The sequence below is a fragment of the Anolis carolinensis genome, unplaced genomic scaffold (genome assembly GCF_035594765.1).
Source record: "Anolis carolinensis isolate JA03-04 unplaced genomic scaffold, rAnoCar3.1.pri scaffold_39, whole genome shotgun sequence".
In the NCBI taxonomy this organism is placed as follows: Eukaryota; Metazoa; Chordata; class Lepidosauria; order Squamata; family Dactyloidae; genus Anolis; species Anolis carolinensis.
Window position 1 is genome coordinate 24,138 of NW_026943848.1, and position 23,722 is coordinate 47,859.

At 42.5% G+C, this 23,722-nt stretch overlaps 2 protein-coding genes across 2 annotated transcripts; one reads left to right on the forward strand and one right to left on the reverse strand.

The window, feature by feature from the left end:
• The first annotated feature begins 171 nt into the window (after positions 1-171).
• On the forward strand, positions 172-9,038 carry klhl21 (kelch like family member 21). The gene is made up of 4 exons (XM_062966893.1): positions 172-1,351; positions 2,363-2,768; positions 5,748-5,820; positions 7,068-9,038. The coding sequence occupies exons 1-4, from the start codon at positions 235-237 to the stop codon at positions 7,371-7,373; spliced, it is 1,902 nt and encodes a 633-aa protein (XP_062822963.1). The 5' UTR covers positions 172-234; the 3' UTR covers positions 7,374-9,038.
• Positions 9,039-10,397: 1,359 nt separating this feature from the next.
• On the reverse strand, positions 10,398-23,007 carry zbtb48 (zinc finger and BTB domain containing 48). Its single transcript, XM_062966892.1, has 11 exons — positions 22,858-23,007; positions 19,237-19,794; positions 17,557-17,834; positions 17,365-17,476; positions 15,735-15,827; positions 14,137-14,223; positions 13,901-14,055; positions 13,679-13,815; positions 13,414-13,578; positions 10,819-10,907; positions 10,398-10,691 (listed from the first exon to the last, which is right to left on the reverse strand). Exons 2-11 carry the CDS (start codon positions 19,786-19,788, stop codon positions 10,455-10,457), a joined length of 1,905 nt encoding a protein of 634 aa, XP_062822962.1. The 5' UTR covers positions 19,789-19,794; positions 22,858-23,007; the 3' UTR covers positions 10,398-10,454.
• Between the last annotated feature and the right edge of the window lie 715 nt (positions 23,008-23,722).

Consider the following 23,722-nt stretch of genomic DNA (forward strand, 5'->3'; position numbering starts at 1 on the left):
TGGGAAGGGTTTGGGGGGCGTGGCTAAGAGCCTGTATTGGGAAGGGTTTGGGGGGCGTGGCTAGGAGAGAGCCTGTTTATTGGGGAGAGCTATAGGGGCGGGGCCAAGAGTAAGTCCGCCATATCTAGAGCTTGATTGGTGGAGAGCCTTGTAGGGGGGCGTGGCTGGAGCCTGATTGGCGGGGACTGTTGTGAGGGGCTCGGCGAAACAACGAGGCGGCCATTTTGTTCCAAGATGGCGCCTCCTGAGGAGAAAGGCGAGTCGGAGTCGGAGCACGCCTGCCGGGTCCTGCGGGGCCTGGGGCTCCTCCGGGCGGAGCGGGCGCTGCTGGACGTGACCCTCTTAGCCGGCGGGGCCGAGTTCGGGGCTCACCGCGCCGTCCTGGCCGCCTCCTCGGGCTACTTCCGCGCCATGTTCGGCGGAGGCCTCTTGGAGGCGCGGGCCCGGCGCGTCAGGCTGCACGGCGTGGAGGCGGAGTGCTTGGGCCGCCTCGTGGACTTCGCCTACTCGGGCCGGGTGTCGTCTCTGGGCCTGGACGACGACGACGAGGCCTGCCTGGAGAGCCTCGCCGGGCGCTTGCTGAGGGCCGCAGATTTACTCCAGTTCCCGGCTGTGAAGGCGGCCTGTGCGGATTGGATTGCAGCCAGGTTGGAGCCAGCCACGGCGCTGGAGACGGAGGACTTCGCCGAGACTTTCTCCTGCCCGGATTTGGCCCAGGCGGCACGGCGGTGTGTTTTACGCCACGCTGCCGAGGATGACGACGAGCTGGGCTCTCTGACAAGAGCAGGCCGCAACGAGGCCTCTCCTCGAGTAGGCCCCAGCGAGCCCTCGGCCTTGACCGCCGCGCTGTGCCGCCTCCCGCTGTCCCGCTTTGTCTCCTACCTCAGCGCGGACGGGCTGCGGGTGCGCAAAGAAGAGGCCGCCTTCGCCCTGGCCATGCGCTGGGTGCGCGCCGACCCCATCTTCCGCGCCGCGCTCCTCCCGCAGCTGCTCTGCCACGTCCGCCTGCCCTTCGTGCGCCGCTTCGCCCTCCTGGCCCGCGTGGAGGCCGCCCCCGAGGTGGCACGCTCCCCGGCCTGCCGCCCCCTGCTCGCCGAGGCACGGCTCTTCCAGTCCGGGCGGCTGGACCGGCACGACCGCGGGCCCTGCGCCCGACTCCGCCCACGGCCCTCCACCGGCCTGGCCGAGGTGCTCGTCACCCTGGGTGGGTGCGACCGCGACTGCGACGAGCTGGCCACCGTGGACGCCCTCCTGCCCAAGAGCAAGGCCTGGCGGTACCTCGCTGAGTTCCCCGAGCGCCTCGGCGGAGGGTACGCTGCTGTCGTCTGCGGAAATGACATCTATGTCACCGGTGAGGCCTCCTCCCACCACGACATCCCAGGGAGAGCACTGCTCAGCCCATAATCACTCAGAGAAAGGTCTGGTGTGTTTAACATGGGCACAAGAATTCTGGGAGTTGAAGTCCAGAACACCCAGAGGGTCCGAAGTTTACCTCATCAAACAGATGAGCTTCTGGGCCCATAACCTGTTGGAGGAATGTCTGGTGTTTGTAACAGATGAGCTTCTGGGCCCATAACCTGTGTGAGGAAAAGTATTTGACACCTACTAGACTATTGGGCCCATAATCTGTCAGACAAAAGTCTGGTATCTTTATCAGGAAAGTGTTTGGCATCTACATATATCAAAGTAGACTGTTGGGCCCATAATCTGTCAGAGAAAAGTCTGGTGTCTTTATCAGGAAAAGTGTTTGACATCTACATATATCAAAGTAGACTGTTAGGCCCGTAATCTGTCAGAGGAATGTCTGGTGTCTCTGACAGATGAGATTCTGGGCCCGTAACCTGTCAGAGGAAACGTGTTTCACATCACCTCTATTTACTCAAAGCCAAAGCTCGCCTTTTTAGGCTAAACGACCTGGGTAAAATGAGGGTGCACATTAAGTCTGTGTAATACCGTAATCGTAGTGCTGAGGCAAAGCCAAGGGGGATGCTGCTTCGGAAGCTCCTCTTTGAGGGACGTCATCTGTCATTTAATGGCCGTGGCTCAAGGCGATGCAACTCTGGGAGTTGTAATTTGGTGAGACATCAAATTCACAGCCCCCATGACTCCATAGCATTGAACCAAGGAAGTTAAAGTGGAATCATTCTACCCCAAGGTGTTATAGGAATGTGGTAGAATGACCCATCAGAAGAATATTTGGTCTCTATTGCAGAGTAGAAATATATAGTATTGCTAACAGTCCCGACCTCCTTTGAGACCTTTCAGGAGAGCGTTAGTGGTGGATGCTTGCATGACGGAAGGGGTTGGGGGGCCTTTGTGCCGCTACAGGCGCTGACCGACTACCCCGTCTTCCTCCTCGCAGGGGGCTCGGATGGCTCCCGCCTCTACGACAGCACCTGGCGCTACAACTCGGCGGTGAACGAGTGGACGGAGGTCTCGCCCATGCTGAAGGCCCGGGAGTACCACAGCGCGGCGGTGCTGGACGGCCTGCTGTACGTGGTGGCGGCCGACAGCACCGAGCGCTACGACCAGGAGCTGGACGCCTGGGAGGCCCTGCGGCCCATGCCCTTCGCCATGGACAACTGCTCGGCCAGCGCCTGCCGAGGGAAGCTCTACGCCACTGGGTCCCTGGCTGGGAAGGAGGCCATGGTCATGCAGAGCTACGACCCCGAGGCCGACCTCTGGAGCATGGTCAACTGCGGGCAGACGCCCCCCTGGTCCTTCGCCCCCAAGTCTGCCACCCTCAACGGGATGATGTACTTCGTCAGGTAAACAAAGCAGGGAAGGAGTAGCATCTGGAGACACCTGGGATAGCTCCGACCAGTTGGAAGAATTTATTATTTATTAGCGACATTTATATCCCGCCCTTCTCACCCCAAAGGGGATTCAGGACAGCTCACAAGTTATATGTACATACAATATATTATATTATTAGCATAGCACAATATAAGCATTATATATTACTTTATTATTATTATTTGTGACATTTATATCCCGCCCTTCTCACCCCAAAGGGGACTCAGGATGGCTCACAAATTATATGTACATAAAATATATTATTAGCATAGCACAATATAAGCATTATTTATTACTATATTATTATTTATTATTTGCGACATTTATATCCCGCCCTTCTTACTGCAAAGGGATTCAGGGTGGCTTACAAGTTAGATGTACATACAATATATTATTAGCATAGCACAATATAAGCATTATATATTACTTTATTATTATTATTAATTATTATTTGTGACATTTATATCCTGCCGTTCTCACTTCAAAGGGGACTCAGGACAGCTCACAAGTTATATGTACATATAATATAATATATTATTAGCATAGCACAATATAAGCATTATATATTACTTTATTATTATTTGTGACATTTATATCCCGCCTTTCTCACCCCGAAGGGGACTCAGAATGGCTCACAAGTTACATGTACATACAATATTTTTAATTATTAGCATAGCACAAGATAAGCATTATATATTGCCATATTGTACTATATCCCTATGTTGAAATATTATTAGTATTACATGTAATATAAATATACAATTATAGTAGTGTATTACATTGTATTACATGAAAATATTATCAATATTATATGTATATACCATATATTATATTATTAGCATAAAACAATATAAGCATTAATAGTACTATATTGTACTATACTGAAATATTATTAGTATTAAATTAATATATAATATACAATTATAGTAGTGTATTTGTATTACATTGTATTACATTATGTTACCATCAATATGAGCATAGCACAATATACGCATTATATATTGCTATATTGTACTATACTACTCTACTGCAATATTATTAGTAATATTACATGTAATATAAATATACAATTATAATAGTGTATCATTATTATTATATTGTATTACATAATAATAATATTATTATTCTATGTATATACAATATATTAGTATAATAATTGCCTCCTTTTTGAGGGCCAATTGATGCTAATATTGGATTCATTCTGTCGCTAGGGTAAAATGTGGCTTTTCACGCAAGCCTTTGACTCCATCCAATAGTGTTTTAACTTCACTTAGTGTGCTTTTAAAATGCTGAAAATTAAAGAATTGTCTGCTTCAAACTGGATTGATTGCAAGCTACCAAGAGATCTTGTGAGAGGGATTTAATAATAGATAATACGGCAATATTCCTTATACGCCATGGCTCGAAGCTTCCCTGTTTTTCTGCGTTTCAGCTTACAGCAAGGCCAAGGACCGGGCTTCTGGATGCCTTTTGCCCTTTGCAATGTGGCGCAACCCGGATTCTTCCTTAATCTTTAAGGAAAGAGGCGCCAGATTCCTGAGCACATGACCCAGCCGGAGCCCAAAATAGTCCTGAAAGTGGCTGCTTTTTCAGCTTGACTTTCAGAGAGGTCAACTGGAGGAAGGGCTGCGGCTCTCCCAGTTGAGATTTGGACTCTTAGCCATTTGTTACAGTCTTATTTACCCCCGACTTTGGGAAGGTCTGTGTGTTGTCTGTTTACACAGCGAGGAGATCTTACAGGGCTTGGGTGCACTTGGGAATGGCCATGTGCATCCAGAGGCCTCCAAGGACCTATAGCAGCATAATAATAATAATAACAATAACAACAACAACATTATTTTTGTACTCCACCTCCATCTCCCCGTAGGTACTCGGGCAGCTAACATGGGGCCAGGCCCAAATTTCCACATTAAACAAGATAAAATACAATTCACAATAAAAACAACAACAATAATAATAATAATAATAATAATAGATCTTGTAGGGCTTGGGTGCGCTTGGGAACAGCCGTGTGCATCCAGAGGCCTCCAAGGACCTATAGCAGCAGCAGCAGCAGCAATAATAATAATAATAATAATAATAATAATAATAATAATAATAATAATAGATCTTGTAGGGCTTGGGTGCGCTTGGGAACAGCCGTGTGCATCCAGAGGCCTCCAAGGACCTATAGCAGCAATAATAATAATAATAATAATAATAATAATAATAATAATAGATCTTGTAGGGCTTGGGTGCGCTTGGGAATGGCATCCAGAGGCCTCCAAGGACCTATAGCAGCATAATAATAATAATAATAATAATAATAATAATAATAATAATAATAATAATAATAGATCTTGTAGGGCTTGGGTGTGCTTGGGAATGGCATCCAGAGGCCTCCAAGGACCTATAGCAGCATAATAATAATAATAATAATAATTATAATAATTATAATAATTATAATAATTATAATAATTATAATAATAATAATAGATCTTGTAGGGCTTGGGTGCACTTGGGAATAGCCATGTGCATCCAGAGGCCTCCAAGGACCTATAGCAGCATAATAATAATAATAATAATAATAATAATAATAATAATAATAATAATAATAGATCTTGTAGGGCTTGGGTGCACTTGGGAATAGCCATGTGCATCCAGAGGCCTCCAAGGACCTATAGCAGCATAATAATAATAATAATAATAATAATAATAATAATAATAATAATAATAATAACAACAACAACTTTATTTTTGTACCCCGCCTCCATCTCCCCGTTTTCACAATAAAAACAAATGTAATAATAATTTATAAAAGGAATATAAAGAGTAGGGGGTGGGCTGTATTAAGTGGAAATCTGTAAATAATAGAGAGAAAGGAGAGATGAGGAAAGGTGTTCAAAAAGAGAAGCTTTCTCTCTTCTTAATGGCCTCTTTATTTATTCCTTCCTTTGCTTTGCTGTCCGCAGAGATGACTCCGCCGAAGTGGACGTCTACAACCCAGCCAAGAACGAATGGGACAAAATCCCCCCCATGCTCCAGGTATAAATTATCTTATAAAACCAAGTAGAGTGTTATGATCTCTCACTCAAGTATCAGCTCTGATATAGAACACATGGCCTTTGGCCAAAAGGGAGAATACGATGCTGCAAGGATTTATGTAACTGCCATGAGGTGGGAGCAGGTGGGCTCTGGTATTTGGGAGAGGCGCCAGGACCTTTGGGTGATTTATGATGTAGCTTAGGCCTAATAATAATAATAATAATATATAATAATAATATACATAGGCACTAGGGCTAAGTTCTTGTATTCAAACAATAAAGCCGTGTGGTATTGTCGAAGGCTTTCATGGCCTGAATCACTGCGTTGCTGTGAGTCTTTCGGGCTGTATGGCCATGTTCCAGAAGCTTTTTCTCCTGACATTTGGCCCACATCTGTGGCAGGCATCCTCAGAGGTTGTTTCTGATGTTTATGAGTAAACAAAGATAATGTTATTTTTAAAGAAGACTTTTTTATCTTTTGACTGTGTATTTTAGACTAAAAGGTTTTAAAGGGAGTGTATATGTTTTTGGGCAAGTGCAACTACAATTTTGACTTCAAAGGAACAACCACCCTTTGCGAACCAAATATATTTTTGTAGCGGCAAGTTTGAAGACATGGTTCTTCAGTGTAACAGCGGAGTTCCCTGTGTGCCATTACACGAATGCTTATGACTATCACTATTCTAACAAGATCATGCTTTTCTTGACTAGTGGTTTCCAAAAGGTGGTCTCCACATGTTCGGCATTCGCTAAAAGGATATGTGCAGTTATTTTCCAATAGACGCAAATCTAATGCACACCTAATTTTTGTCAGAGTAATTCGCAGCGTAGCAGCAGTTGTATGTTGTCAATGGAGCACAGAACGAAGAAACGTCAGAAACAATGTTAAAAATATATACAAAGCTTTACTATAAAAGACAAACAGAATTGCAGACGAACACAGGCTTGGCTTTCACTCTAGGCAGACACAAACTCAGAACAGAGCAAGATCTCAACTGACACAATCAGTAATGTACAAACACACTTGAGTCTGGATACTCCCCAGGTTCCAGCCACACATCAAGGTCAACACAGCTTCTCAGTCATTAACTCTTTACAGACTATAGCATACTCTGGATGATGCAACCTGTATGCAATACATGCCAGACACAAATTTCATTTAAACACTACCAATACACAAATCCCACATTAACAATTTTAGCCCCCAAAGGCGAGTGACTGTCTTCTTCGTCTCTCTTTCCCTCCCAGGTGCACGTCGGGGGCAGCATCGCGGTGCTCGGGGGCAAGCTGTACGTCTCGGGGGGCTACGACAACACCTTTGAGCTGTCGGGGCTGGTGGAGTCGTACGACCCGGAGGCCCGGAAGTGGAGCGCGGCGGCCCAGCTGCCGGAGCCCATCTTCTGGCACAGCAGCGTCAGCATCTTCCGGCAGTTTCTGCCCGGCAGCCTGGACGGGGAGGAGGGCGAGGAGGAGGAAGAGGCCCCTCTGGACAACGCCGCCAGCCTCCGACGGCAGCAGCGCCAGAACCTCCGGAACCTGAACGAGTTGCGCTAACGGGATTTCGGGAGGAGGAGCGGGATATCCCATTCGCCCTGCAAGCTCAGAAGCCTTCCTCTGGAATTGCAGACACCGAGCAGAATTGAGAGGAGGGATTATTCCAGAGTTCCAGAGAGCTTCGGAAGGTCCTGGTGCCTCCGAAGCTGTTGTTGTGTTGTTATAGGAGTAGCAGATCCATGGAGATGCGTGTTATAGCAGAACAAGAAGGTAAAACCTTCGGCGACGGAGCCAGCCTGTTTAGCATCGTTCTAGAACTAGAACGAGAGATTCGGGAGAGCGTCTTGACCCTACGGATGGTCCGAAAAGCTTCCGGGAAGGGATGCCTTTAAGCAGAGGAGAGTTGGGTGGGCTTTGGGGGTCCCTGTGGCCCTTTTGAGATGCAATATCACATTGCTTGCCTTATAAGATCAATCGTGTCCCTCCAGGCCAAAGATCTGGGCTTTGGGGGTGATATGGGGCCGTGGTGAGTATCATCACGGTCCCGATTTGTGTATCATCACTGTCCCACGTTGTGTATCATCACTGTCCCAGTTTGTGCTTGAGCTCAGTGTTTAAAAACATGAAGGATCTTGACCATATCTGCCTTTTAGCGGGATACTCATCCCACTCTGGCGTTTTGGACTCCAGCTCCCAAGTGCCTTCTGTTTTGCCAGGAAAGCTGGGAGATGCAGTCCCAAACAGCCAGAATTTGCTTCCCGTTTGCTTTGGGAAGAAAACCCCAAAGTGTTGTCGAAGGCTTTCATGGCCGGGATCACAGGGTTGTTGTATGTATTCTGGGCTGTATGGCCATGTTCCAGAAATATTCTCTCCTGACGTTTCGCCCACACAACCTCTGAGGGTGCCTGCCATAGATGTGGGCAAAACGTCAGGAGAGAATACTTCTGGAACATGGCCATACAGCCCGGAATACATACAACAACCCTAAAACCCCAAAGCTCAGCCTTCGTGTCGTCTTGCAAACACAGGGCCGGCCTTAGGTAATTTTCAACCGTAAGCGAACAATATAGCAAATAATAATAATATTTTGGCGCAACCCTAGCGGATTTTGCGCCACCCGTAGTTGCGTACCCGGCTTATAGCTTCAGCCGGCCCTGGTGATAAGCACTGGAGGAGAAACTAGACTAGTGTGAAGGACATAATTGAAACCGAATGGCGTTGTTTTATCTTTTATCTGCAGAATTGAGCCCGCCGATTCAGTAGGTGAGACTCGCCATTTTTGGAAGCTGCTACGTTGTGTGATTTACATTGCTCTTGGGTCTTACAACCCTCCGAAGTGTTTGGGTGCCTTTCAGTGTCGGAGAGGATATATTAATTATTGTTACTGTTTTGGAGCCAACCTTGTTGCCTTTGATCACCCCCCGTTTTGGGAGGATGTGCTTCTTCCCTTCAGAACTCAGTATTAGAACTGAAACCCTTTATATACATTTTCCATTTATGACTTGCTCAGGTGCCGGCATTTTGGGTCTTGGGGATCTCTCAAAACCCAAACGAACAGCGTTTTATTTATTTTAGTCCTCTACATCGCTGTGTGTTCAGCCTTAAGGAATGACCGTACTGTTATTATTCACGGATGCAAAGATATATATTTTAATGCCCTCCTCCCTGTTTTTTCGGATTGAAAAACCAGTAAATAAAAGGTGTGCCGAGCGAAAGGAAAGCCCAGTTATTCTTCCCAAGAGAGATTATTATTGGATGAATGGGAAGAATGTGGGGAATAATTATTATTTAGATACACAGGAAGTATACACAAAGGAAGGATGTGGGGAATTACAGTAGAGTCTCACTTATCCAACGTTCTGGATTATCCAATGCATTTTTGTAGTCAATGTTTTCAATACATCTTGATATTTTGGTGCTAAATTCGTAAATACAGTCATTACTACATATTGAACTACTTTTTCTGTCAAATTTGTGGTACAGTATAACATGATGTTTTGGTGCTTCATTTGTAAAATCATAACCTAATTTGATGTTTAATAGGCTTCTCCTTAATCTCTCCTTATTATCCAACATATTCGCTTATCCAACATTCTGCCGGCCCATTTATATTGGATAAGTGAGACTACTCTGTGTGTGTGTGTGTGTGTATATATATAATTTAGAATACTTTATAGCTATATAATATATTGCATATACATACAATATTGATAATAATATTATAATGGAATACAATATTATACTACGAATAATACAATATAATATTAATTATATATTAAATGTAATATTACTAATAATATTACCATATAATGATATAGTACAATATAGTAATTTAATGCTTATATTGTGCTATGCTAATAATATATTGTATGTTCATTTGATTTGTAAGCTGCTCTGAGTCCCCTTCGAGGTGAGAAGAGCGGGATATAAATGTAGTAAATAAATAATAAATAACAAAGAGATTAAGGAAAAGCCTATTCAACATCAAATTAGGTTATGATTTTACAAACTGGGCACCAAAACATCATGTTAGACAACAAATTAGACAGAAAAAGTAGTTCAGTACGCAGTAATGCTATGTAGTAATTACTGTATTTACTAGTTTAGCACCAAAATATCATGATATATTGAAAACATTGACTACAAAAATGTGTTGGATAAACCAGAACATTGGATAAGCGAATGTTGGATAAGTGAGACTCTACTGCATATACAAAGGAAGGATGTGGGGAATTATTATTTATCTCAAAGTGACTCAAAAGTGCTGGACAGCAGTACAATTTGGAACCTAAAGCCTATAAACATTCAAATGGAATTAGAACTTGCCTTAGAAGAGCAGAGGTTGGACTGAGGAGTTCTGGCTCTTCCCAAGCACATCTGCACTGACGGGAAGGCTTTTATTGTGTTTTTCCTGCACGGTGGAGGGTTGGACTACATGGCCCGTGTGGTCTCTTCCATGAGCTTGGCTCCAATCTGGGTTGAATTGTCAGTGCAGACGGGGCCTCTTGCATCAGGAGAGATGAATCCCTGCATCCATCCACCCACAAACAGCCATCAGCAGTGACTGACAGGCAAACCAGCAGGCCAGCTTAATAGTTCTTTTTTTAATCTGGGTAAGGGGCTCTACATGGGGTCCAAGCGCTACGTCTTGCAGTCCTCTTCTGGGATGATCTGTCCGGGAAGCGGCTCCACCACGACCTCCGTGGCGGACGAGGAGGAGCCCTCTTCTTCCTCGTCCTCCTCTTCCTCCCCTTCGAGGGGCTGCAGGGCCACGGCCACGGCTTTCTCGTCCTCGATGACCAGGTTGCGCAGCTTCCTCTGCCGGGGGTTGTAGTTCTCCACCCGGTCGTGGATCTCCATGTGGCGCCGCAGGTGGGCCTTGGCGAAAAACAGAGAGAGGGCAAATGGGGAGATGCAGTTGAGGCATCCCAACCCACAATGCTGCAAATATGGCCAAGTCATTAGCACTAGATTCAAGTGAATAGGGTATGAGACTATGAGTTACCTGCCGGGTGAACTTGTAGCCGCACTCGGTGCATTCGAATTTCCTCACGCCTTTGTGCCTCCGGACGTGGACGCGGAGCTGCTCCACCGCTAAAAAAAGGAAAAGAGAGGCTTCAGAAAAGGATCTATTATTATTTACAGATACCAAATACTATCATTATTATCAGCTCATATATAGCACTGGCTGCACTGCATTCAAGTAAGAATTAACAATACCAATAATAATTATTATTCTTTACAGATACTAAATTCTATTATTATCAGCTCATATATAGCACTGGCTGCACTGCATTCAAGTAAGAATTAACAATACCAATAATAATTATTCTTTACAGATACCAAATACTATTATCATTATTATCAGCTCATATATAGCACTGGCTGCACTGCATTCAAGTAAGAATTAACAATACCAATAATAATTATTATTCTTTACAGATACTAAATTCTATTATTATCAGCTCATATATAGCACTGGCTGCACTGCATTCAAGTAAGAATTAACAATACCAATAATTATTATTCTTTACAGATACCAAATACTATTATCATAATTATCAGCTCATATATAGCACTGGCTGCACTGTATTCAAATAAGAATTAACAATACCAATAATAATTATTATTCTTTACAGATACTAAATTCTATTATCAGCTCATATATAGCACTGGCTGCACTACATTCAAGTAAGAATTAACAACACCAATAATAATTATTCTTTACAGATACTAAATTCTATTATCATTATTATCAGCTCATATATAGCACTGGCTGCACTGTATTCAAATAAGAATTAACAATACCAATAATAATTATTCTTTACAGATACCAAATACTATTATCATTATTATCAGCTCATATATAGCACTGGCTGCACTGTATTCAAGTAAGAATTAACAATGCCAATAACAATAATTATTCTTTAGATACCAAATACTATCATTATCATTATTATTAGTTCATATATACCACTGGCTGCACTGCATTTAGAGAAGATATCTATTACAATTATATTACTATTTGTGGATACCAAATGTTATTATTAGCTCATATATAGCTACGTTGCATTCAGAGAAGATACCTATTATTATTTACAGATAACAAATACTATCATTATTGTTATCAGCTCATGTATAGCACTGGTAGCACTGCATATATTATTATTTATAGATAGCAAACACTATCATTATTATCACCTCATGTATAGTACTTGCTGTACTCCACTCTATTATTATTATCATCATCATCATGTATATAAATCAGTAAAATGCATTCTAGCCAGTGCTATATATGAGCTTAGCTTGCTGTGCTCCACTCTATTATTATTATTTTTATTATCATCATCATGTACAGTAGAGTCTCACTTATCCAACACTCGCTTATCCAACGTTCTGGATTATCCAACGCATTTTTGTAGTCAATGTTTTCAATTTATCGTGATATTTTGGTGCTAAATTCATAAATACAGTAATTACTACATAGTATTACTGTGTATTGAACTACTTTTTCTGCCGAATTTGTTGTCTAACATGATATTTTGGTGCTTCATTTGTAAAATAATAACCTAGTTTAATGTTTAATAGGCTTTTCCTTAATGCCTCCTTATTATCCAACATATTCGCTTATCCAACATTCTGCTGGCCCATTTATGTTGGATAAGTGAGACTCTACTGCAGGGGTCCCCAAACTAAGGCCCGGGGGCCGGATGCGGCCCTCCAAGGTCATTTACCTGGCCCCCGCCCTCAGTTTTATAATATAATATTTTTATATCAGTTTTAATAATATAATATATTGTATATACATATAATATTGATAATAATCTTATGTTATACAATATAATACTAATAGTAATACCATATAATAATATTAATTATATGTTATATATTACATATTATATAATAGTATAGTGGTATAGTTCAATATAGTAATATACAATGCTAATATTGTGTTATGCTAATAATATAATATATTGTATGTACATACAGCTGCTCTGAGTCCCCTTCTGGGTGAGAAGGGTGGGATATAAATGTAGTAAATAAATGCAGTAAATAAATAATTAATTTTAGACTTAGGCTCGGCCAAAGTCTGACATGACTTGAAGGCACACAACAACAACAATCCTAATTAACTTGACTATCTCATTGACCAGTAGTAGGCTCACACTTTCCATTGAAATCCTAATAGGTTTATGTTGGTTAAAATTGTTTTCATTTTTAAATATTGTATTGTTCTTTTGTTGTTGTTGTTGCACTACAAATAAGACATGTGCAGTATGCATAGAAATTTGTTTGTATTTTTTTTCAAATGATAATTCGGCCCCTCAACAGTCTGAAAGATTGTGGACCGGCCCTCTGCTTCAAAAGTTTGGGGACCCCTGCTCTACTGTATATAAAACAGTAAAATGCATCCTAGCCAGTGCTATATATGAGTTTAGGATAGGCAACAGGACAGGCCATAAGGAGGAGGCTCTGGTGAGGTTTCAAAAAGGCAAAAAATTAAGCTTTCTTTGTTGCAGGACATCTAGGTTGTGTAAGAGAAGGGTCCCTGCGGAGGTTGTTCCTGGCCCCGAAAGCACCCCTAGGCTCCCTTGCTCACCCTTGAAGGTCTTCCCGCAGATCTGGCAGAAGTGGGGCCGGCCCTCCTGGTGCCGACTGGCCACGTGGCGCAGCAGCGGGCCCCGCTCCGTGAAGCGCTGGGCGCAGAACTCGCAGCTGAAGGGCCGCTCGCCCGTGTGCGTCCGGTGGTGCTTGTCCAGGCTGGCTGCGGTGCGGGCAGAGGAAGCAAAGCACAAGCAGAAGCGTCAGGTCAGGAGCGGAGGATCCCTAGGCCTGCCGCACAAGCTGTGTTTGCTTGCGCCTACCTTGGGTGCGGAAGGTCTTTCCGCAGAGGTGGCACTGGAAGGGCTTCTCCCCGGTGTGGGTCCGGAGGTGCATGTTGAGGTTGGCCTTCTGGGTGAAGGCGTGGTGGCAGAACTCGCACACGTAGGGGCGCTCGTTCCTAGGAGAGCAGCAGGAACGTCAGCCTGGCATTTAGTGCGGGACGGACGCCGCAGTGTGTTGGTTGTATGGTGGCCCCGTCTCACCTGTGCTTGGCCTTGATGTGCATCTGCAGGCCGTTGCGGCTGGAGGCCCGGTGGCCGCACTCCTCGCAGACAAAGAGCTTCTCCCCACGGTGCTTGAAGGCCTCGTGCAGGTGCAGCTCCGTCCGCGAGAGGAAGCACTTGGCGCAGGACGAGCACTGCGGGGAGAAGAGAAGGAGGAAGATAACTCAGAGAAGGAGATGAGGCTTCTTCTTCTATCCGCTGGCTCCTGGCCTTACCGCGTGGGGCTTGGGGGCCCCGTGGAGCTTGATCAAGTGGCTCTGCAGGTCCTTCTTCTGCATGAACTGCTGGGCGCACGAAGAGCACTGGGGAGGGAAAACAATCTATATATATAAAAGAGTGATGGCATCAGGGCAGCGAACAAAACAACAAAACTACAGGCCCCCCAACCTCGAAATTTGACAACACAACCCATCATCCACGGCTCTAGGTTGATACAACAAAAAGAAAAGAAAAATAAAGTCCTAATTAGAGAGAGAGGAATAATTGTTTTTATCCAATTGCTGCCACTTAGAAGGCTAAGCTCTGCCCACTTGGTCTCCTAGCAACCCACTCAGCCCAGTGTTAATAAAAGAATAAAAAATAAAATAAATACAAATAATACAATAAAAAATACTAAAAAATTAATACAATAAAATAATATAACAAAATAACTAAAAACAATACAACAAAATAATAAAATATAATAAATAAAAAAGATAAGTTACAATAAAATTAATTAAAAAAAAATACAAATAACGTCAAATAAAAATTCCACAACAACTTTTAACCAATACCACCACCACTTTGCCACAGCAACGCGTGGCCGGGCACAGCTAGTATCATTCTATTTCAATGTCATATTTTAAGGTTTTAGATCATATGAGTCTCTCTAAAACAGGATACAAATAATAACGACACAGGATACATCTTATATTACTAATTGTAATTATATTATTAATATTAATTAATAATATAATTTTATTAATAATTAGTAATAATATTACTAATAATATTGCAATATAGTCGTATAATATATTGTATGTATATATACTTGTAAACCACCCTGAGTCCCCTTCAGGGTGAGAAGGGCGGGATATAAATGTCGCTAATAATAATAATAATCTTCCTTCAAACACCAGTGAAACTTGTCCCCAGTCAAAGTACAGACAACTCATTCTTTTTGTGGGTTCAAGCAGGGAGAGCTATTATTATAATATAATAATAATATTGGGAAGTGTCCAACATGTGATCCAATACAACAGCCAGCACAGTGTGTGCTGTGGACTCATCTTGCTGTGTTTCTAATAATAATAATAATATACTGTTATTATTGACACAAAGACATAGTATGACACAGCATATATATACACAAGTGCACTGTGTGATGTATTATTACTATTATTTGCTATGAGTGCATTCAGTGGTTTGAGATCTGGATGGAAGGAGCCGACCAACTCATGTCTTAAGAGAAAATGCCCAAAATTGTGCCCCGCATTTCTGAAAAGGGGCACCTGGTTGCCTTCTGGGAGACACAATAATAATAAGGATGAAAAATATTATATATAAATAAATACAAAAATAGATTTAATAGGGCCGCCACTCTGGGGAGATGCTATAATAATAATAAGGATGAAAAGTAACATTAAAAATATACAAAAAATAAAGAAGTAGTCCCTGATGACTCATGAAGACGGGATCAAAATAGGTGCGGTCTCCTGGGACCCCCTTCCTCTTTGATCGTGACCTCTTTGCCATGGGGCCAGTCTCCCACCCATTCCGTGGGCTCCTCTGTTCCACAACATCCTGATGCTCAGGACTGAGCAGGGCAGCTCACCTTGTAGGGCATCTCTCCGGTGTGGCCGACCATGTGCAGGCGCAGCTCCACCCGCCTCTTAAAGGCCTCCTGACAGACGGAGCAGGCAAAGACCTGGGAGAGAAGGGAGCCATAAAACTCCATTAGCAGAGAAAGTGGGAGATCTTGTAGGACTGGGTTGCTGTGAGCTGTTCGGGCTGACATTTCGCCTGCATCCGTGGCAGGCATCTTCAGAGGTCTGTTGGAAATGAGGCAAGTGGAGTGTATATTTATTTATTTATGACGTTTCTATCCTGCCCTTCTCACCCCGAAGGGGACAAGTTATATGTACATACAATATATTATATTATTAGCATAGTACAATATTAGTATTCTATATTACTGTATTATACTATACCACTGTACTGCAATATTAGTAATATTACATGTAATATAAATATACAATTATAAAAAGTTTATTATATTTCGTTATAATATCAATATTATATGTATATACAACATAATATATTATTAGTATAGCAGAATAATAGTCTTGTATAATAATATATTATTATATTAATTGTTATATTGACACAGGAGACATGGTAGCAGTTGGTCCTTGGGGTGAGGGAAAAAAAAAACCTTGTCTGAACAAAATCTGGCTACCGGTATTTAAAAAACACTAAAATCAGGACAGTCAATAAAGAACAACACTAACTGCAACATTCACACTTGCTCCGAACAGATAAAGAGTTCTTTCTCCCACCCTAGACATTCCACAGATTAATAACAACAACAATAACCCTGGACATTGCACAATTATTAATAATAAAACAACAACAAAACACTAACCTTGGACATTTCACAGATTAATAACCAGAACAACAATAACAACCCTGGACATTCCACAGATATATAATACTAGCTGTGCCCGGCCATGCGTTGCTGTGGCAAAGTATGGTGGTATGGGAAATAAAGTATTGAGGAATTGGTGGTAGTTAAGGTAAAGGGTCCCCTGGGCTGAGTGGGTTGCTAGGAGACCAAGTGAGCGGAGCTTAGCCTTCTAACTGGCAGCAATTGGCTAAAAACAATTATTCCTCTCCCTCTAATTAGGACTTTATTTTTCTTTTCTTTTTGTTGTATCAACCTAGAGGCATGGATGAGGGGTTGTGATGTCAATTTTTGAGGTTGTTGGGTGTTTACTTTTGTTGTTTTGTCCGCTGCCATGATGCCATCACTCTTTTATATATATAGATAATTATAACAACAACAACTTAATTTTTATCCCCTGCCTCCATCTCCCTGGAAGAACTCGGGGTGGCCAACATAGGCCCAAGCCTAAATAATCACAATAAAACACAATATATACACTCCAGTTGCCTAAGTTAATATATAATATAATATATTGTATGTATATATACTTGTAAACCGCCCTGAGTCCCCTTCGGGGTGAGAAGGGCGGTATATAAATGTCACAAATAAATAAATAAATAAATAAATAAGTTCCAACAGAAAAAAACCTCTGAAGATGCCTGCCACATATGCAGGCAAAACGCCAACAACTCACATCAACCCAGACATTCTGGCCATGAAAGGCTTCCACGACACATCTTGTAGGACTGTTTGGTAAGCAGAGGTTTCCACTTCCATGGCCCACCCACCCCTCCGGCACCTGCTCCGAGCGGCTCATGCAGTTCCGGGCTTCGTGCTCCAGCAGGTTCTCCTTCCGGAAGTAGCACTTCCCACACTTGGAGCACTCAAAGGGCTTCTCGCCGGTGTGTTTCCTGCCAAAAGGAGCAGGTCTGTTGGATCCCAGGGGATAAAAAGCAGCCGGTCTCACGATGTCACCCTTGCCAGGACCTACCGGTTGTGGACTTTGAGATAGTATTTGCTGAGGAAGGACTTGTGGCAAGTGGGGCATTCGACTGGCTCGGCGCCACCGCCCCGGCGGTTTCCAAGCTCGGCGGCTTCCAAAACGTTGCGGTTCCCGGCGGGTTTGGGGGGCTTCCTGGCCAAGGGGGTCCTCCGTTTGGGCCGCGTGCTCTTCCTCTCGGGGATGCCGCCCTCGTCATCCGCCTCCTTCCCTCTTTCGCTCCCTTCTTCCTGCACGTCATGCGAAACGGGAGCCTCGTCCTGAGCTTCCTTTTGGAAAACACACCCGGAGGATTATTGCGCACACATATCCATCAAGGTCTGGACTCATTTACTACTGCAATAACATCCTGACCAACCCAATCATCATCATCATCATCATCATCTTGTTTACTGTGTCAATAATAATAATAATAATAATAATTTTATTTTTGTACCCACCTCTATCTCCCCGGGGGAACTCGGGGCAGCTTCCATGTATTTGCCCGAGCCAATACAAAACAAACATAGAACGACATCAAATAACAAAAAAACCACGCGCAAATGAAAATTAAAAATAATATAAAATAAAATCACAAACATGAATAAAACACAACCCAATCAAATACGTTACTAATGACAGGAGACTCGCAGTGACCTCATGACCCACAATAGATGACTGATAAATGTTGATAAATCCCTATAAAAATAGGCCTAACTGGTACCAGACCCCATACTACACCACATAACACACCCAGCGAAATAATGATATAGTAATAATAAATCTATCCAATCTCAGCAAACTTTGAATAATAATCATAATAATGCTACCCAATATGGACAAACTTTGGATAGAAATGAATATACTGATAGTAGCAACAGGAGTAATAATATTCAAACTATGTGATCAGGACAAGCTTTGGATATTATTATTATTATTAATAATAATAATGCTTAAGCTGCCCAGTGTGGACAATCTTTGGATAAAAATAAATTTAATGATAGCAGCAACAGGAGTAATAATAATATTCAAACTAGGTGATCCTGTGCAACCCATATCATTGCATAATAATAATACTTAAGCTCTCCGGTGTGGACAAAGTTTGAATGATGACGATGATGAAGATAACAGTCAGATTATCCAATGTGGACAAACTCTGGATAATAATAATACTACTCAAGTTATCCAATGTGGATAAAAATGATGATGATGATGATGATGATGATAATAATAATAATCACGTTACCTAAATGTGGATGATAATAATAATAATAATAATAATAATAATAATAATAATATTCAATGTGGACAAACTTTGAGTATAAATAAATATAATAGTAGTAGTAGCAGTAAAAAACTACGTGATCAGGACAAGCTTTGGATATTATTATTATTATTATTATTATTATTCATGCTTAAGCTGTACAGTGTGGACAAACTTTGGATAATAATACTCAGGTTATCCAATGTGGATAAACTTTGGATGATGATGATGATAATAATAATAATAATAATAATAATAATAATAATGTTACCTAAATGTGGATAAACTTTGAATAATAATAATAATATTATCCAATGTGGACAAACATTTGAGTATAAATAACTATAATAGTAGTAGTAGGAGTAGCAGTAAAAATAATATTCGAACTACGTGATCAGGACAAGCTTTGGATGTTGTTATTATTCTACCTGCTGCCCAGGGTCCATTTCAGTGGTTCCGCTTCCCAGCGGTCTTTCTGGCTCCTTGACTTGGTCTGCCTTGGGATCCAACTCTTCCGGAAGGAGGCAGGGGCTCCCCGCCTGCTCCCCTTGGAGTTGGGGGGCCATGGTGTCCTCTTTGGGGGCTGCTTCTCCTCCTTCGTCAAGGGTGCTCTCCTCCAACTCCGGCCCAAACTCCTGGCACAAGCGGACAGCTTCAGGGACGCAGAGCTCCTTTGCAGCCTGCAGGAGCCCCTCCCGGTTGCCTGGGGTGACCCCCAAGTGCCCCGTGTAGAAGAAGTCCAGGAGGAGGGCGAAGGCTCCCGCCAAGGCCTCCGGGAGGGCGACGGTGCTGGAAGCGCTGCCGTCGGTGTTGCAGAGGCTCCGGAAGAAGGGGCTGCAGCAGGCCAGGACGCTCCAGTGGGCCCGGAAGACCTGGGGGCCCAGCGCCAGGGTGGCGTCGCAGCACTGCCCGCTCTGGCGCTGCTGGTTGAGGCCGTGCAGGACGCGCACGCTGTGCTGGACAAAGGAGGAGCCCTCCATGGCCCCCTGCAAGAGAGAGATGAGTGAAAATCTGGATTATTATTATTATCATGTGATTTGTCAATTGCGTAATCCAAGAAGTCTGTATCTGTTCTAATAGGCACAATTTTGGGAGTCTATTGGGTTCCATTACACTGATTTTACGCCACTAATTATATGCTCTAAGTTTGGACTGTGCTGTTCAGCTCTCACTGGAGCAGCTGAGCTTCTTTTATCGACTCCCAATATGCTTCTCAGGTGATGAGATTGTGTTTGTTCTATTATATCAATTTAACAATATAGTAATATATAATACCCATATTATACTATACTAAGATATATATTGCATATACATATAATATTGATAATAATATTATGATATAATAATAATAATAATATATAATAACTATTTTTATAAGGTAAAGGTAAAGGTTTTCCCCTGATGTTAAGTCCAGTCATGTCTGACTCTCTAAGCTGAAGAGCCGGCATTGTCCGTAGACACCTCCAAGATCATGTGGCCGGCCTGACTGCATGGAGCTCCGTTACCTTCCCGCCGGAGCAGTACCTATTGATCTACTCACATTGGCATGTTTTCGAACTGCTAGGTTGGCAGGAGCTGGAGCTAACAGCAGCCGCTCATGCCACTCCCGGGGTTTGAACCTGGGACCTTTTGGTCTGCAAGTTCAGCAGCTCAGTGCCACCGGGGCTCCTTTTAATAATAATATATAATAACTTTATTTTTATAATCCGCCTCTATCTCCCCAAAGGGGACTCAGGGCGGCTTACATGGGGCCGAGCCCGAATAAAAACAATAGCAATATAAAACACAACAATAGACAAGAGACATGCAGAATTATAAAAATTTAAACATTACCCAATAAAACTAAATGACAAAAACTTAATAAAGACATGGATTAAAACGGAGAGATTGTAAAAATAGACTGGGTAAAATGACCATATTTATTTATTTATTTATTAGCGACATTTATAGCCCACCCTTCTCACCCCGAAGGGGACTCAGGGCGGTTTACAAGTATATATACATACAATATATTATATTATACGACTATATTGCAATATTATTAGTAATATTGCATGTAATATAAATATACAATTATAAATATTGAAAACACGAGGTGACTGATAAAGTGCTACATGATGTAATATAATGTAATAATAATATTGCAATATTATTAGTAATATTGCATGTAATATAAATATACAATTATAAATATTGTAAACACGAGGTGACGGATAAAGTGCTACATGATGTAATATAATGTAATAATAATAATGCACTATTATAATTTTATATTTATACTACGTGCAATATTACTAATAATATTGCAGTACAGTCGTATAGTACAATATAATAATATATAATGCTTATGTAGTGCTTCTATTGTGCTATACTAATAATATAATTTATTGTATGTATATATAACTTGTAAGCCGCCCTGACAACCCTTTGGGGTGCGAAGGGCAGGATAGAAATAAATAATAAATAAATATTAATGAGACAGAATGTAAACCCCATACTTGTGCTGCATATAAAAGCATTAGCTGTAACCTTAGCTTTATATACTTTAATAATTACTGGGATCAGAGTACCTGGGTGGCTGTGTGTTTTATAAGGAGAGATTAAGGAAAAGCCTATTAAACATCAAATTAGGTTATGATTTTACAAATTAAGCACCAAAACATCATGTTATACAACAAATTTGACAGAAAAGGTAGTTCAATACACAGTAATGCTATGTAGTAATTACTGTATTTACGAAATTTGCACCAAAATATCATGATATATTGAAAACATTGACTACAAAAATGCATTGGATAATCCAGAATGTTGGATAAGTGAGTGTTGCATAAGTGAGACTCTACTGTACATACAATACATTATATTATTAGTATAGCACAATATAAGCACTACATGTTATATAAGATTCATCCATCCCTAACCGGATTGTTAGGATATTTGGTTAATGATGCATGTCCTCTCGATTATGGCTGGTTTGTAATTGTTATTTATTGTCTATTTTAATTGTATAGTTGTATAGTTGTTTTAATATTGTCTCTCAATTGCTGACTATGTAATGTATGTTGTTATTTTGATTGGAAACCGCCCTGAGTCCCCTCGGGGAGATAGGGCGGTATATAAATAAAGCTATTATTATTATTATTATTATTATTATTATTACATAAGCATTATATATTATTACTAGCTGTGCCCGGCCACGCGTTGCTGTGGCTTTGTCTGGTGGTGTTGGTGAGAAATTGTTGAGGTAGTGGTGGTATTGAATGTCTGTTGTATGGTTGTCTTTATGTTGAGTATGCACACTGAAGTGGATTATATGGCAGTGTGGAGTCAAGATAATCCAGTGCAAAGCAGATAATATAAAATTATAAATGGGTTATATAGCTGTGTGGAAGGGCCTTGAGTCTACACTGCCATATAATCCAGTTGAAATCTGATAATCTGTGGAAGAGGCCTAAGTGAGGCCTAACTGTGCCTGTCCCCTGGGCTGAGTAGGTTGCTAGGAGACCAAGTGGGCGGAGCTTAGCCTTCTAACTGGCAGCAATTGGATGAAAAATTTTAATCCTCTCCCTGTAATTGGGACTTTATTTTTCTTTTCTTTTTGTTGTATCAACCTAGAGCCGTGAATGATGGGTTGTGTTGTCAAATTTCGAGGTTGGGGGGCCTGCAGTTTTGTTGTTTTGTCCGCTGCCCTGATGCCATCACTCTTTTATATATATAGATATTGTACTATACGACTATATAAATATAAATATAATAGTGTATTATTATTACATTGTATTACATAATATTATCAATATTATATATATATATATATGTATATGTATATGTGTATATATATATATATATATATATACGTAGTGTCAATTCCAAATGCAGTTACCCTGGCATTCCGAGAGGGGTCGCCCCCCAACCATTAGTGACAGTGAAGAAGCCTGTCAAGAAGGCCCTTCCCGGCAGAAACCCACCGTTGGGCCCTTTAAGGGACGGAAAGGACCCTTTTCGCTCCCTGGGATCAATTTGGGGGGCATAGGGGTCCCACTTTTCCTCACCTGCCCTCCTGCGCCCCCTTTTCCGCCCCTTTCGCCTCCCCTCCTGTCACTGAGGCGAACGGTGAGGCTTCTCTGCCGCCATCTTGGCGTGGTGACGTCACGGGGCAGCGAAAGGGGCGTGGCCTAATCCCCTCTTAGCTTTCCCTCCTATCACTGAGCGGGAACAGAGCCGCCATCTTGAGTGGGACGCACTGAGATGTGACGTCACCGGGACAAATAGGCGTGGCTTAACTCCCTCTTCGCCTTCCTTCTTGTCACTGAGGCGACCAGGGATGCTTCTCTGCCGCCATCTTGGGTGGGACGCAATGGGCGTGGCTTAACTCCCTCTTTGCCTTTCATCCTGTTATTAATAGGGAGCGGCGGCGCCATCTTGAGTGCGGCGCACTATGAGGTGAATGTTACGGGACAAATAGGCGTGGCTTAACTCCCTCTTCGCCTTCCTTCTTGTCACTGAGGCGACCAGGGATGCTTCTCTGCCGCCATCTTGGGTGGGACGTAATGGGCGTGGCTTAACTCCCTCTTTGCCTTTCATCCTGTTATTAATAGGGAGCGGGGCCGCCATCTTGAGTGTGGCGCACTATGAGGTGAACGTTACGGGACAAATAGGCGTGGCTTAACTCCCTCTTTGCCGCCTTGTCTCTGAGGAGAAGCAGGTCCTCCATCTTGGACGTCACGGGGAAGGAAAAAGGGGCGTCTTTTTTTCTCTCTCTCTCTCTTTCTGAGGCCTTCCATGGGGCGTGGCCTCAGTCAAAATATATTTTTAATACGAATTTCCCGGCCTCTATGGCTGAGCCCCTGGCAACATTCTCTCCTGACGTCTCGCCCACCTCTAGAGGTTGTGAGGGCGAAACGTCAGGAGAGAATG

What these genes read in the sequence shown, in the direction of transcription:
- klhl21 (XM_062966893.1), top strand. Translation starts at nt 235, where the DNA reads ATGGCGCCTCCTGAGGAGAAAGGCGAGTCGGAGTCGGAGCACGCCTGC. An exon ending in AAATGACATCTATGTCACCG is followed by an intron (nt 1,352 to 2,362) that starts GTGAGGCCTCCT and finishes TCCTCCTCGCAG; the next exon opens with GGGGCTCGGATGGCTCCCGC. An exon ending in GGGATGATGTACTTCGTCAG is followed by an intron (nt 2,769 to 5,747) that starts GTAAACAAAGCA and finishes TGCTGTCCGCAG; the next exon opens with AGATGACTCCGCCGAAGTGG.
- zbtb48 (XM_062966892.1), bottom strand. Translation starts at nt 19,788, where the DNA reads ATGGAGGGCTCCTCCTTTGTCCAGCACAGCGTGCGCGTCCTGCACGGC. An exon ending in CTGCGGGAAGACCTTCAAGG is followed by an intron (nt 10,908 to 13,413) that starts GTGAGCAAGGGA and finishes TCCTTTTTTTAG; the next exon opens with CGGTGGAGCAGCTCCGCGTC. An exon ending in GCTACAAGTTCACCCGGCAG is followed by an intron (nt 10,692 to 10,818) that starts GTAACTCATAGT and finishes TTTTTCGCCAAG; the next exon opens with GCCCACCTGCGGCGCCACAT.